The following is a 12,920-nucleotide window of genomic DNA, read 5'->3' on the forward strand; positions in this document are numbered from 1 at the left end:
CCCGCTTGAACCCAGCAGGCAGAGGTTGAGGTGAGAGGAGATCATGCCACTGCACCCCAGCCTAGGTCACAGAGCGAGACTCCATCTCAAAAAACAAAAAAAAAGAAAGAAAGAAAGAAAGAAAGAAAACATGAGATCATATCTTACTATAACTTCACATCAATTTGTGCAGAAAGGTAGTGTGTCCAATTTAATTTTTAAAAATGCTCAAAGATAAAATGTACATTATTTTAGTTCTTTTTAATTTCATAGATACTGATTGATTGATTGATTGAGACAGGGTCTTGCTCTGTTGCCCAGGCGGGAGTGCAGTGGAGTGATCATAGCTCACTGCAACTGCAACCTCCTGGGCTCAAGTCATCCTCCTGCCTCAGCTTCCCGAGTAGCTGGAACTACAGACACACACCACTACCCCCAGCTAATCTTATTATTTTTTGTAGAGATGGGGTCTCTCTATGTTACACAGGCTGGGCTGGAACTCCTGGGCTCAAGTAATCCTCCCACCTTGGCCTCCCAGAGAGTGCTGAGATTACAGGCATCAGCCACAGCACCCAGCCCTAGTTCTGTTTTTTAAAACATGCTCTAACAAAATCCTTAGGAGTTTTTTAAGCCGTGTAGGATTAAAAGGAGCTATAGGTGTTTGAAACAGCATTGCTCTACATTAAGAAAATACATTTCTTTGAATGGAAAATAAATTATTTAAAATGGAAAATAAATTGACCGGAAGCAGGGAGGACAAGATGCTAGTGTTTGTTGCTTTGAATTGAAAAACCCAAGGGTACTTTTCATATTACTCTGAGTACTTTTCCCTAGTACCACCCACCCCCCACAGGGCTGTCTTAGGGATTAATTTAGATACTATAGAGTGCTGAGCATAGCATCCAACCCACAGTAAAGCCCAAACCATTGGTTGGGCATGGTGGCTCATGCCTGTAATCCCAGCACTTTGGGAGGCCAAGGCAGGTGACTCACTTGAGGTCAAGAGTTCAAGACCAGCCTGGCCAACATGGTAAAACCCCATCTCTACTAAAAATACAAAAATTACTCGGGCATGGTGGCGTGAACCTGTAATCCCAGCTACTCGTGAGGCTGAGGCATGAGAATCGCTTGAACCTGGGAGGCAGAGGTTGCAGTGGGCTGAGACCGAGTCTCTGCACTCCAGCCTAGGTAACAGAGCGAAACTCCATGTCAAATAAATAAATAAATAAATAAATAAATAAATAAATAAATACCCAAACTATCTCAGCTTCTCCCATCCCCCAAGTCCAGACCATCCCTTCTAAGCTGGTCTATGAGGTCTAGGAGGTCCTGATGGTCTCCCTTTCTCTCCCTAATCAGTCTGGGGGCTCCCTGAGAAATAGCCAGAGGAGCCCCATCATCCATCACCAGGACAGGGAGTGGCGCCTCAAAGGGCTGGGAGTGAATGACTCCACCCAGGGCCTGGCTAACAGTGGGTGCCCAGGAATTATTATTTCGAGCCATTGACTGAGTACACACAAGGGTGGCCCTGATAGTGAGGCTATCCTACCCAACCAGGAAGAGGCTTGGGCAAACGTGGGGCACTAAGAGAGGCAATTTCTTGGCCAACGGACCCCCATCCTCTCCATTGCATACCCGATTTGATGGGGTGTTACAGGCCTCTCCAGGAGGGGCAGAGGTGCTCCTTTACCGGCAGCTTCCTCCCTCTCCCTCCAAGGGTGGATTCCCCTGGCCGCAGCCAGGCAATGGAATGTTGTGTGGTTGGTTGCCAGGCAACCAGAGCCTGCTGGTGGCTGCCTTCTGGGAGAGCTGAGCAGGCTTCCACACCACGCTCCACAGAACCCCCAGGGTCTCCTAGGCTTGTGCAAAACTCCAGCTGGTGGAAAGAAAGCTGGGGCAATTGCCAGAAGGATGGCGGTGCCCTGGGAGGAGTATTTCCGACTGGCTTTGCAAGAGAAACTGTCTACGTGAGTGGGACATAGAGGGAGGGAGGGCCAGAAGGAGGGCGGAATGCGTGGGCTGGCCCATCCCTTCTTCCTCACCTCCTGCGTCCTGGCTTCTTTGGGCAGATCACAGTGGGGTTACTGTCCCCACTTCACAGAGGAGGAAACTGAGGCTCAGGGAGAAACCAAGACATCACCGTGGTCTCAGGGATCGTTCCTGATCCCCCACCCCTAGCTGACATCCGGCTGAGATTAAATCATTCAAACCAAGCTGGGAAGGAATTATTCTATGAAATCCTGCTCCCCAATCCACCCCCAAAACTGCATTTTCAGGAGGAACAGAGGAAGCTTGTTCTGTGCCTCCTTCGTGTTCAGCAGCATGGCCTCAAGTCCCAACCTCAGTATTAGCATCTGTAAAATAGGGAGGGGGATTTCCTCCCGGACCATGGCTGGGAAAACCTTGATGATTACACATTAGTCATTCCTTCTGCTCTCCCTTTCTCCCGAGGCGCTGGACTCCAGAACCCCACTGCCTCCTGGGCCTCTCCCTGCAGAGGTATCAGGCATTTTGGGCTTGGCCATAGCAGGGAGCTGGTCTCCCCACCTGACCTGCTCTCCTGCAGACTGCCCTGGCAGTAACATCCTTCTGGTTCCTGGGGTCACCTCTGACCCATTTCTCATCCCCCTCCCCACGCCATCAGTTCTGCTCTCACCTCCCGCCACTGCTGCCCTGCTTGGAACCACACTATCTCTGGAATATCCCGTGGCACCACCACTGGTCTCCTGCAGCTGCCCACTGTCCTTGCTCCTCACAGCAGCCAGAAGGACCCCTCCTCTGCCAAAAATCCCCCGCTCCACTCCCACTTCACTTAGAGTCAAGGCCAAAGTCTCCACTCACCATGGCCCACCGCAGTTGGATTCTCAGCCGCTCCCTGCTCCCAATTCCCATCTTTTCCCTCCTCACTCCTTCCTCTGCACCCACCCTAGCTGCACCAGGGTCCTAGAATCTGTTCCCTGGAGATGTCCACGTGGCTTGCTCCCTCTTCTCCTCCAGGTCTCTGCTCAGATGCCACCTCCTCCCTGTTGAAAGATTCCTTTAGTCGCTTAATTTTTCATCTCAGTGCCTACCATGTCCTGTCATTCTTTATTATTATTATTATTATTATTATTTATTAGCTTGATTTTCTGTGGCTCCCAGCAGAATGCCAGCTCATGAGGGAACAGGGATTTTTGTCTGTCCTGTTCACAGCTGCACCCCCAGTCCTACAAGGGTGCCTGGCCCAGAGTAGGTGCTCAGGACAATTTGTTCAATGAATGAAGAATTCATCCAGGTTGCAGTGGCTCACGCCTGTAATCCCAGCACTTTGGGATACCAAGGCAGGTGGATCACATGAGGTCAGGAGTTGGAGATTAGCCTGGCCAACAGGGTGAAACCTTGTCTCTACTAAAAATACAAAAATTAGCCAGGCATGGTGGCGTGCACCTGTAATCCCAGCTACTTGGGAAGCTGAGGCAGGAGAATTGCTTGAACCTGGAAGGCGAGAGGTTGCGGTGAGCCAAGCTCGTGCCACTGCACTTCAGCCTGAATGACAGAGCGAGACTCCATCTCAAAAAATATGTAATAATAATAATAATAATTCAACCAGATATGGTGGCTTATGCCTGTAATCCCAACATGTTGGGAGGCTGAGGCAGGAGGATTGCTTGAGTCCATGAGTTCAAGACCAGCCTGGACAATAAAGCGAGACCTCATCTTTACAAAAAAAAAAAAAAAGTTAGCCAGGTGTGGTGGCACACGCCTGCAGTGCCAGCTACTCAGGAGACAAGATGGGAGGATCGCTTAAGCTCAGAAGTGAGCTATGATTATACCACTGCACTCCAGCCTGGGTGACAAAGCAACACCCAAAAACAAGTCTCAAAAAAAAAAAAAAAAAAAACTAAACAGCCAGCAGGTGGCTAATGGGGCACTCCAGACACAGTGGTGAGATGTGGGGCCCTGAAACATGCTTCCTTCACCCCTACCTCCTACTTGAGCCTCTTCAGAAAGCTGCCAGAGCAGGCTGAGGATTACGTCCCACCAGTGCTGCGTCTCCTGGAGAAGAGGCAAGAGCTGGTAGATGCAGACCAGGCCCTGCAGGCCCAGAAGGAGGTGAGCCCCGACTACTGTAACGAGGTGGTGAGCCAGCGGATGGGAAGTGATGGAGCCAATTTATTAGTGACAAGGTCTGAGACAAGTGATTTTACCACTCCAAGCCTTGATTTCCTCATCTGTCAAATGGGGATCAAATGAGACCAGCTGTTGGTGCAAATAAATTTGTGAGCATTGAGTATGTGCTGGGCACTGCATTAAGACCTGGAGGTCTTACAATGGTCCCTACCCTTGTGGGGCTCACAGTCTGGAGAGGAAAACAAGTAAGTGTTCAGGTGGTGACTGCTACAGGGAAGAAGCACTGGGCAGGGGTTGTGGGAGCCCAGAAGAAGTCCCTACCTCCCCATGGGGGTGGTCAAGGAGGGCTTTTTGGAGGAAGTAATGTCTTGGGGATTGCTGAAGGGCAAGTCGGCTTATCCAGCAAAGGCGAAAGGGATAAGGAAGGAAAAACAGGCAGAGAAAAACCATACACAAAGACTGGCTGGAAGACAAGAACCACACACAGGTGGTTAAGCGGCCGGAAGACAGAGTATGGGAGGAGAGAGGGTAAGATGAGGCCTGAGGGAAGCACAGGGACACTGGCATTCGGGGGCTGGAGGAGGGTGTTTCGGCTTCATCCCTGGGTGATGGGAGCCACGGATGGGTTGAGCAGGGAGCAGCCACAGATTAGGGACAACAGGTGGAAGGGGTTAAGTGTGAACCTGACAGCATGGGAGGACCCGGACCCCCAAACCCACACAGACAACCCACTCCTCACCCCCAGGTGTTCCGCACCAGAATGGCAGCTCTGAAACAGCGCTGGGAACAGCTGGAACAGAAGGAGCGGGAGCTAAAGGGGTCGTTCATCCGCTTTGACAAGTTTTTGCAGGTAGGTGGAGACTCCTGGGGTGGGGGGCGGGGTCTATGGGTAGCAGCTCACACCCCCATAGGAGCCCGGCCGGTAACAAAAAGAAAAGAAGTGGTTTTCGTCATGCAAAAGGAAACGGCGGGAAACACACGCCGATGAAGAAGAAAAAAAAAAAAAAAAAAAAAGCGGGCAGGGGAATTGGGTGAAGAGCCAGTTTCTGAGCCAGGCCTGCTGGCTGCCCCTGGTTTTGCGTGCGAATGTCAGGGCAGGATGGAGGTGCCGAACTCCCCGCCGGCTCCCGATTCCTGAAAATCGCCTTCTCCCCACCTTACTCCCCAGGACTCCGAGGCCCGGCGCAATCGCGCGCTGCGGAGGGCGGCGGAGGAGCGACACCAGGCGAGCCGCCGGGAGGCGGAGGCGCTGCGTCTGCAGACCCAGCTCGAGGAGCTACGGCAGGAACGCGCGCGGCTGCAGCGCCGGCTTAAGCGCCTGGAGCCCTGCGCGCGCCTGCTGGAGCAAGCGCTGGAGCTGCTGCCCGGGGTGAGTCCCGGGAAGAAGGCTGGGAGCTCGGCGCCACCGCGCGGCGCTGAGTGGCTCAGGGACGGCTTCGGACCGGCGAACTACTGTAGCGCTGAACTACTGGAGTTCTTGGCGTGCATGCCAAGAACTATCGCTTATGGAGCGCTCACTGTATGCCAGGGATACGCTTTAGTTTTTGTGGTTGTTAGTTTTGGAGTATTTTTGAGACAGTGTCTCGCTTTGTCACCAGGCTGGAGTGCATTGGCGCGATCACGGCTCACTGCAGCCTCGACTTCCTGGGCTCAAGGGATCCTCTTGCTTCTGCCTACCAAGTAGCTGGGACCACAGGCGCATGCCACCACGCCTGGCTATTTTTTTAATTATCATTTTTAGTAGAGACAGTGGTCTTGCGATGTTGCCCAGGCTGGTTTCGAACTCCTGGGCTCAAGCGATCCTCCCACCTCAGCTCCCAAAGTGCTGGGATTACAGGTGTGAGCCACCGCCCACATTTTGTTTTTGAATCCTCCCCAAAGTCCAGTGAAGTGAGTCCTGTTATTGTCAACTGTCAACCCCATTTTACAGCTAGGAAAACTGAAGATGAAGAAAGCTAACTCTGGCCGGGCGCAAGTGGCTCACGCCTGTAATCCCAACACTTTGGGAAGCCAAGGCGGGAGGATTGCTTGAAGCCAGGAGTTCGAGACCAGTCTGGGTAACATAGAGTGACCCCTGTCTCTACAAAAAATTAGCCGGGCGTGGTGGCGTGTGACTATAGTCCCAGCTACTCTGGAGCGGAGATGGGAGGATCGCTTGAGCCCAGGAGTTCGAGATGACAGTGAGCTATGATCGCACCACTGCACTCCACCCCAGGTGACAGAGCTAGACCTTGTCTCTAACAAACGGAGGTTGACATTTAAGTCACTTTCCAGAAAGATTATTCCAATAATAAGGAACGCCGGCGGCCAGGTGGGATGGGGAGGGTAGGGGACTGCAGGCCCATGTGAGTCCCTTCCCCGCCCCCAACTCTAGTTCCAAGAGGTCCCGGAACTGGTGGCGCGCTTCGACGGCCTGGCCCAGACACAGGCGGCACTGAGGCTCAGGGAGCGCGAGCGGCTAGCGGAGCTGGAGGCGGCGCGATCGCGACTGCAGCAGCTGCGGGACGCCTGGCCGGACGAGGTGCTCGCACAGGGCCAGAGGCGGGCGCAGCTGCAGGAGCGCCTGGAGGCTGCCAGGGAGCGTACGCTGCAGTGGGTACGGCCCGCCCTCCGTCGGGGGCGCTCGGGACCCCAGGCTTCCACAGCCGGGCGGGGAGGAGCGCCAGGGCTGATGAGGACAGATGGGGCAATGCGTACCCCAGAGGGTTCGCTGCAAAGGAGGGCATCTCAGGCATCACCGAGCCCTTTCGGGCATGAGGCCCCGCCCTATCCGCCGGCACGAGGCTCCTGCAACCCTCTCCCGAGAGCACCTGACTGCCTGACTGGCAGAAGTGGATGGGAAGAATGCCGGGCGCTGTGGCTCATGCCTGTAATCCCAACATTTTGGGAGGCCGAGACGGGTGGATCACCTCAGGTCATGAGTTCGAGACCAGCCTGGCCAACATGGTAAAACCCTGTCTCTACTAAAAATACAAAAATTAGCCAGGTCCACTGGCAGGCGCCTTTAGTCCCAGCTACTCGGGAGGCTGAAGGAGGAGAATCGCTAGGTCCCAGGAGGCGGTGGTTGCAGTGAGCTGAGATCAGGCCACTGCACTCCAGCCTGGGCAACAAAGCTAGACTCCATCCCAAAAAGAAAAAAAAAAATGTGGCTGTGAAGAGAGGGCAGCCCGCCTCGGGCCAGTTGCCATAATTGGGACCAGGGTGGGTGTTCTCCAGGAATCCAAGTGGATTCAGATTCAGAACACAGCAGCGGAGAAGACTCTGCTCCTGGGACGCAGCAGGATGGCCGTGCTCAACCTGTTCCAGCTAGTATGCCAGCATCAGAGGCAGCCGCCCACCCTGGACATTGAGGACACGGAGGGACAACTAGAGCAGGTGAGGACCCCTCTTTATGGCACCTCCAGCCCCCAAACACTCCCTCTTTGGAAAAATCAGGTACCTAAAACCCCACAGTTAGCAACACCTTCTCTGGGTTAAGCATGGCCCTCTAAGGTCAGAGCCCTTGCCCCAGCCGTGGCTCGATCACCACGCAGGCACCAGGTCTAGGATGGATTCCTGAGTGTGTCTTGGCTCTGACAGTGGCCAGAAGAAAGCCATGTCCCTCTCTGCGATGAAGCTAGACTATCTCAAAAAGAAAAAAAAAAAAAAGTGGCTGGTCTCAATGCCCTCCCTCTACCAGGAAGGCCAGGGTTTGTGCTGAGTCCCTCTTTTCTCACAGGATCCAACAGCCCACACATGTGGCAACAACTGTAAAAAATCATGAGGTCCAGACTCACTCTTCATTAATCTCTGGACCTCTGGCTCCCTGCTTCCTGCACAGAGAGGCCTCAGCTTCCGCAGGGAAGGTGAGGGTGGGGTTAGGTTGAGTTGTGTAGCGTAGAATGTGACATAGACTTTTTTTTTTTTAGACAGAGTCTAGCCCTGTGTCACCCAGGCTGGAGTGCAGTGACACGATCTCGGCTCACTGCAACCTCTGCCTCCTGGTGATTCTCCTGCCTCAGCCTCTCAAATAGTTGGGATTACAAGCACACACCACACCTGGCTAATTTTGTATTTTTAGTAGAGATGGGGTTTCACCATGTTGGCCAGGCTGGTCTCAAGCTCCCAACCTCAAGTTATCCTCCCACCTCAGCCTCCCAAAGTGCTAGGATTACAGGTGTGAGCCACCGCACTCAGCATGACATAGGTTTACAATGGAGGGAGATTTCAGACTTCAAACACTTTCTTGTTTCTAGTGGGTATACCCAAAGCGTGGCCCCTTTGAGAAGTGGAGGCAAAGTAAAGGGAGGCATCCCACCTTTTCCCCAACCCATTCCCATTCCTGTTCTGCCCAATGGCCAGGATTCCAACTGAACACCAAGACCTGGATCCTGGGAATCCGCTTCGCCCCTCCTAGTTGGTTGGATGCATCAATGCCACTGTTCTTCCCAGCCTGGCCTGTTACCTGGTTACCGTGTGGCACATGAGACTAGCAGAAACACAGGCTTGGTGTAAACAGGAAAAAGTCAGTCCCTTTTCTTTAAGTCCAAGTGGAGTAGTGGAAATTAAGAAGGAACAAAATCTGTAACCGGTTGTAATTAATTAGTTGTAAACAACACTGCACTAGGACCAGATCATCTCTTTTCAAAATCAACTCTGCCTGTCAAGGAGAAAGGCTCCATGGAGGGACACTATGCCTTTTCCCACCTCCCCTAACACTCCCTGGCCTCCGGGCCTGGGACTTCCACTGTCCTGTGGCTGCCACAATTCAGTAACAGCTTCATTTATTCATTGCATTTTCATTATTTTTCCAGTTGCCCCCTAGTTAGGACAAGGGGTAACTATTTTTCTCCATTTTTGGTGGAGATAAAGTTTCTTTCTCAGTTGTTGATACAATGATGAATATGAGGGGAGCCCACAGATGGTTGTAAGTTCACCCTCAAGTCCTAGTTTTTACAATGGATCCATGGCATTTATTAAGTTCATATTCATAAAGAAGTTAATTAAAACACAATAAAGGACGGCCACCCATGGAGATAAGAGTAGATCACAAACCAATGAATATGACTGATCCAGGTACAAGAAAATAAAGCTGATTGATATAAATGAAAATACTAATTGGATAGTGCAGGTGACAGCAGCAAGGAAGCTGTGAAGGTGTCTGCTCACGCAGCAGTTGGGAAGGTTGGCCTGAGGCTTTTAAAATGCAGAACAGTTTAGGATCTCAGTCACCACCTCTGGGAACCACCATCACTGCTGTTCTTTTAATGAGGGGGTCTCCAGTCCCCACCCTGCCTTTTGGCCTCCCCGCGTGTTGAGGGATGGGGGCTGGACAGTGGCTCTGGGGCTGGGATGTGACTTCGTGTTGGGCTGCCCTCCAGGTGAAGCTGTTCATGCAGGACCTCTCTGCCATGCTGGCTGGCCTGGGTCAGGCTGAGCCTGCGGCCCCTGCCTCCTAGCCCTGACCCAGGTGAGTAGCGGGAGAGGGGATCCCCGAGAGACCCTGAGATAGGAGGGCCCCCATTTCCATTGGGGTGTGGACTGAGTGGCTCTTCCTGAATCCGTTTCCTCATTGGGAAGATGGGAGGGCTGTGCCTGTTCAGAGTGCTGTGGGCCTGCCATGAGGGGCACATAGCAAGCACTCAATAAGTGCATGCCCTGATGAGGAGGTGATGGGAAGGTCAAGGGGCTATGTGTGGGGCAACTGCCTCTAAAATGAGATCAGACCAGGCCCTCCCTGCCAGGGTGGCTGGGGCATGATAAAAGCTCTTTGTCAGGTCTCAGAGCAGGGTCCATGCTAGATGAGAGATCACCGAGGCCCCTCCACTATGGACTCTGCCAGGTGAGGGGCCCAGCCTGAGAATTCAGCTGCTGGGGCCACCCTTGACCTTCTCAGAACCTCAAACAGGGAGTGGGTGGTGAGAAGACACAGGGCAGGCCAGGTTCTGACCTCCAGGTGTGGAGGGGCCGAGTTAACCTCTTCATAGCCAGAGGGGAGCAGCTGTGCCCTTGCCCTGGGGCTGCACATCCTGTTCCCCTCCCACAGCCCACTCCCAGCTGCAACCATGTCCCGGTGGGAGGAAGGCGGACCAACTCCCACCTCCGGCACCTGGCTTGTGCTCTGAGCCTCAATTTCCTCATCGCTAAATGGACACAGCAGCAGAACCTACCCTGGGGAGACCCACAACTCCTCTGCCACATTAGCTGGGATTTTAGTACCTGGGTCTCTCCATTCCAACTCCCCAAGTAGACTGCACTCCTGGCCCACCAGCAGTGCTCAACAAAGATTTATTATATTAAAAATTCCATCGCCAAACCCTGAGGCACTCAGGGCTCTGACTGGTGCAGCCATGACCTCTGAACCCAGAACACATGGAAGCAGCAGCAGCTGAGTTGCCAACTCAGGTCTTGGCCTGCCTGGCTTTGCTGCCGAACTCCTACACACCCTTCAAGGCCCTGCTCAAATGTCTCTGTCTTAGGCTGACGCAGCTGCTGCCCTTCCGTGGCCATACAGTGCTCCTTTTCACGGACGATGGCTCCTGCAGGGAGTGCCCCCAGTGCCCAGCACTGGGCCAGGCACACAGTGGTGCACAGGAACGTCTGCCGATGCCCACCCTAAGGCCAATCAAGGAGCCACGGAGCTGGGTCCCGGTCCTCACATCCTCTTCCGCATCTTGCCCTTCTTGGAGCGGGCGACCCGGCCGAAGGCGCCCTGCTGCAGCTCCTGGACGCGGCGGCGGTTGCGGGCAGAGAGCTGCTTGAGGCCACCACGCTGCAGGAAGCGCAGCTTCTGGGCCCGGCGCCGCTGCTTCAGGATCTGCTGCTTGGTCTTGAGTTCCGGGCGGACGCAGCCTGCAGGGGTGCCTGGGGCGTGGGGCCGGGATGCACCTGCTGGGACAGGGATTCAGGGAGCTCAGCTGTTGGAATCACTCCCAAGATCCCCTCCTCCCAGAAGCTCGCAGACTCCTTCCCTGTCCCTACTCCTGTTCTGTGCTTATTGCTGTGGCCCAGTGTCTGTACACAGTAGGTGGCTAATAAAGTTTTAGGCAGCCTCATGGAGTGGTCAATAACACGGGGCCAGAACTGCTGGGGTTCAAATCCCAGCTGTGACCTCTTGGACCCTGGGCAAGTCAGTAAACGGCTCTGTGCCTCAGTTTCCCCATCTGTGAATTATAAATCACAGCACCTCCTTCATGGGTGAAGAGAAAATGCATTTCCATGGTATAAAGTGCTCAGAACAAGGCCTGGCCCATAGTGAGAGCCTTTTAGGCATGACTGTTACTATTAAAAATTCTCCAACCAAGGAGTGTATGTTTCCACAGCACACCTACTGCTACTGCACGCTCTGAGGCCCCCCATAGTAACCGAAACAGACCTCAGCCTCTGTCTCCATGGACACCATGCTCTAGGCTTGTTAGATGAAAAGAGGGTGTAGATGAACCTTCCTTTAGGTGGGAGAGGAATCAGAGAAGGCCAGAGAGGGAGAAGGACTTGTCTGAGGTCACACAGCAAAGCAGCAGCAGCAGAGGTCAGCGGCCCTGCCCTAGCCCGACAGGTGGGCATCAGGTAGTCCATTCTTCTAGTTCTCCGGGAGGCAAGCACCACCCTCCCTGGCTCCCACTAAGTCCTGTGTCCTCCTCCTCCTCCCCATTCATAACAGCAGCCTCCCCAGCGCTCCTAGAGGGATGACCATTGGGGTGTTCCCAGCTGTCTCCAGTGGAGCCAGGGTGCCTCGCAGGACCTATCACCTCCAATGAGGACAAAAAAGGAAAAACAGCTGCTTTCTCCCAAAGCCCATAGGTCGCCCCCATCTCCCCAGCCCCTGCCCGCCCACTGCACGGCACTGCTCACAGCAGAAGCTGCTGTTTCACCCAGGTAAAAACAGGCTGCGAAGTGAGGTGTGGGTGGTCCCCACCCAGCCACGCTGACAAGGAGACACTCCCACAGATAGGAGAGCTGGAGGGGGAGGAGCCACAGAGAACAGGCCCAGGCAAATGCATGCAGGCTCACAGAGACACCCAGAGAAGGCAGTGACCAGCCCCAGAAGGTGGAGGGACACAGCAGTGGGTAACGTCATCTGAGAGAGACCCAGGACATGGTCCCAAACTCCCCTCTCCCCAGGGAAGGCCCCAGGTGGGAGCCTTGGGCAGCTGGGTGACTCAGGTTCAGGCACAGCCCTCATAAGGCACCTGTTTCCCGGCCTGTAAAATGGGTATTCGCAGTCACCTTGCCTCCCAGGTCATGTGTGGTCCAGGACACAGCCTGCCCGCACCCAGCAAGTGGGAGCCCCTCCCTGACAGCAGCCCTTAAGCACAGGCTCTGGTAGACAGAGCCGGCTTCAAATCCACCTTAGCCTTTTACTGGCTGAGGGACCCAGGCCAAATCAAAGAGGTCGAAGTCCTCAAATGACCAAATGTACTATTTGCCAACCCACATTTCGAGGAAGTATCTTCCTCAACATCCCCTGTGATCGCCTCCTCCCGGAACCAAAGCTGCTTCTGACTGCGTCTTTGGTGACATGAACTTCCCCACAGCATTGCTAAAAAGAACGTCACTCCTGAGGATGCCACAGGGGTTCAATTCATGCCCACTCTGTCAGGTCGAACCACATGCAGATGCCATTTTTGCAGGTGAAAATGGCCCACATAGCAGCATTCCCACAAGGTTCCACCTCCCGAGTTCTCTAGGATTTTTGACAATAGGCTTAATTAGGTGAACAGGGCATCTACCAGAAGTCATCCCCGTGGCTTCATCTGTGAAGTGGACAGAGGTCGGGGACAAGGCACCTGAGGGGCACGGTGCTTCCCAGCGCCTGTCAGGTGATGCTCGTGACCATCAGAGACCGGGATAGT

The 12,920-nt window shown here is 53.9% G+C and overlaps 2 protein-coding genes across 3 annotated transcripts in view; one reads left to right on the forward strand and one right to left on the reverse strand.

The window, feature by feature from the left end:
• Nucleotides 1–1,890: 1,890 nt before the first annotated feature.
• Nucleotides 1,891–11,123, forward strand: CFAP73 (cilia and flagella associated protein 73). Its single transcript, XM_025401955.1, has 8 exons — nucleotides 1,891–1,946; nucleotides 3,966–4,071; nucleotides 4,835–4,939; nucleotides 5,258–5,458; nucleotides 6,464–6,685; nucleotides 7,306–7,464; nucleotides 9,450–9,538; nucleotides 10,548–11,123. Exons 1-7 carry the CDS (start codon nucleotides 1,891–1,893, stop codon nucleotides 9,525–9,527), a joined length of 927 nt encoding a protein of 308 aa, XP_025257740.1. The 3' UTR covers nucleotides 9,528–9,538; nucleotides 10,548–11,123.
• Nucleotides 9,016–12,920, reverse strand: part of DDX54 (DEAD-box helicase 54) — a 28,246-nt gene continuing 24,341 nt past the window's right edge. The window contains exon 20 of one of the 2 annotated variants that reach the window (XM_025401954.1): nucleotides 9,016–10,956. In XM_025401954.1, coding sequence (XP_025257739.1) covers nucleotides 10,724–10,956 — 233 coding nt within the window. In that variant the 3' untranslated portion in view covers nucleotides 9,016–10,723. Of the gene's footprint in view, nucleotides 10,960–12,920 lie in introns of both variants that reach the window. The other variant, XM_025401953.1, reaches the window with a different exon arrangement.

This window comes from Theropithecus gelada, chromosome 11 (assembly GCF_003255815.1).
Source record: "Theropithecus gelada isolate Dixy chromosome 11, Tgel_1.0, whole genome shotgun sequence".
Taxonomy (NCBI): domain Eukaryota; kingdom Metazoa; phylum Chordata; class Mammalia; order Primates; family Cercopithecidae; genus Theropithecus; species Theropithecus gelada.

What these genes read in the sequence shown, in the direction of transcription:
- CFAP73 (XM_025401955.1), top strand. Translation starts at nt 1,891, where the DNA reads ATGGCGGTGCCCTGGGAGGAGTATTTCCGACTGGCTTTGCAAGAGAAA. An exon ending in CGCTGGAGCTGCTGCCCGGG is followed by an intron (nt 5,459 to 6,463) that starts GTGAGTCCCGGG and finishes CCCCAACTCTAG; the next exon opens with TTCCAAGAGGTCCCGGAACT. An exon ending in GGGAGCGTACGCTGCAGTGG is followed by an intron (nt 6,686 to 7,305) that starts GTACGGCCCGCC and finishes GGTGTTCTCCAG; the next exon opens with GAATCCAAGTGGATTCAGAT.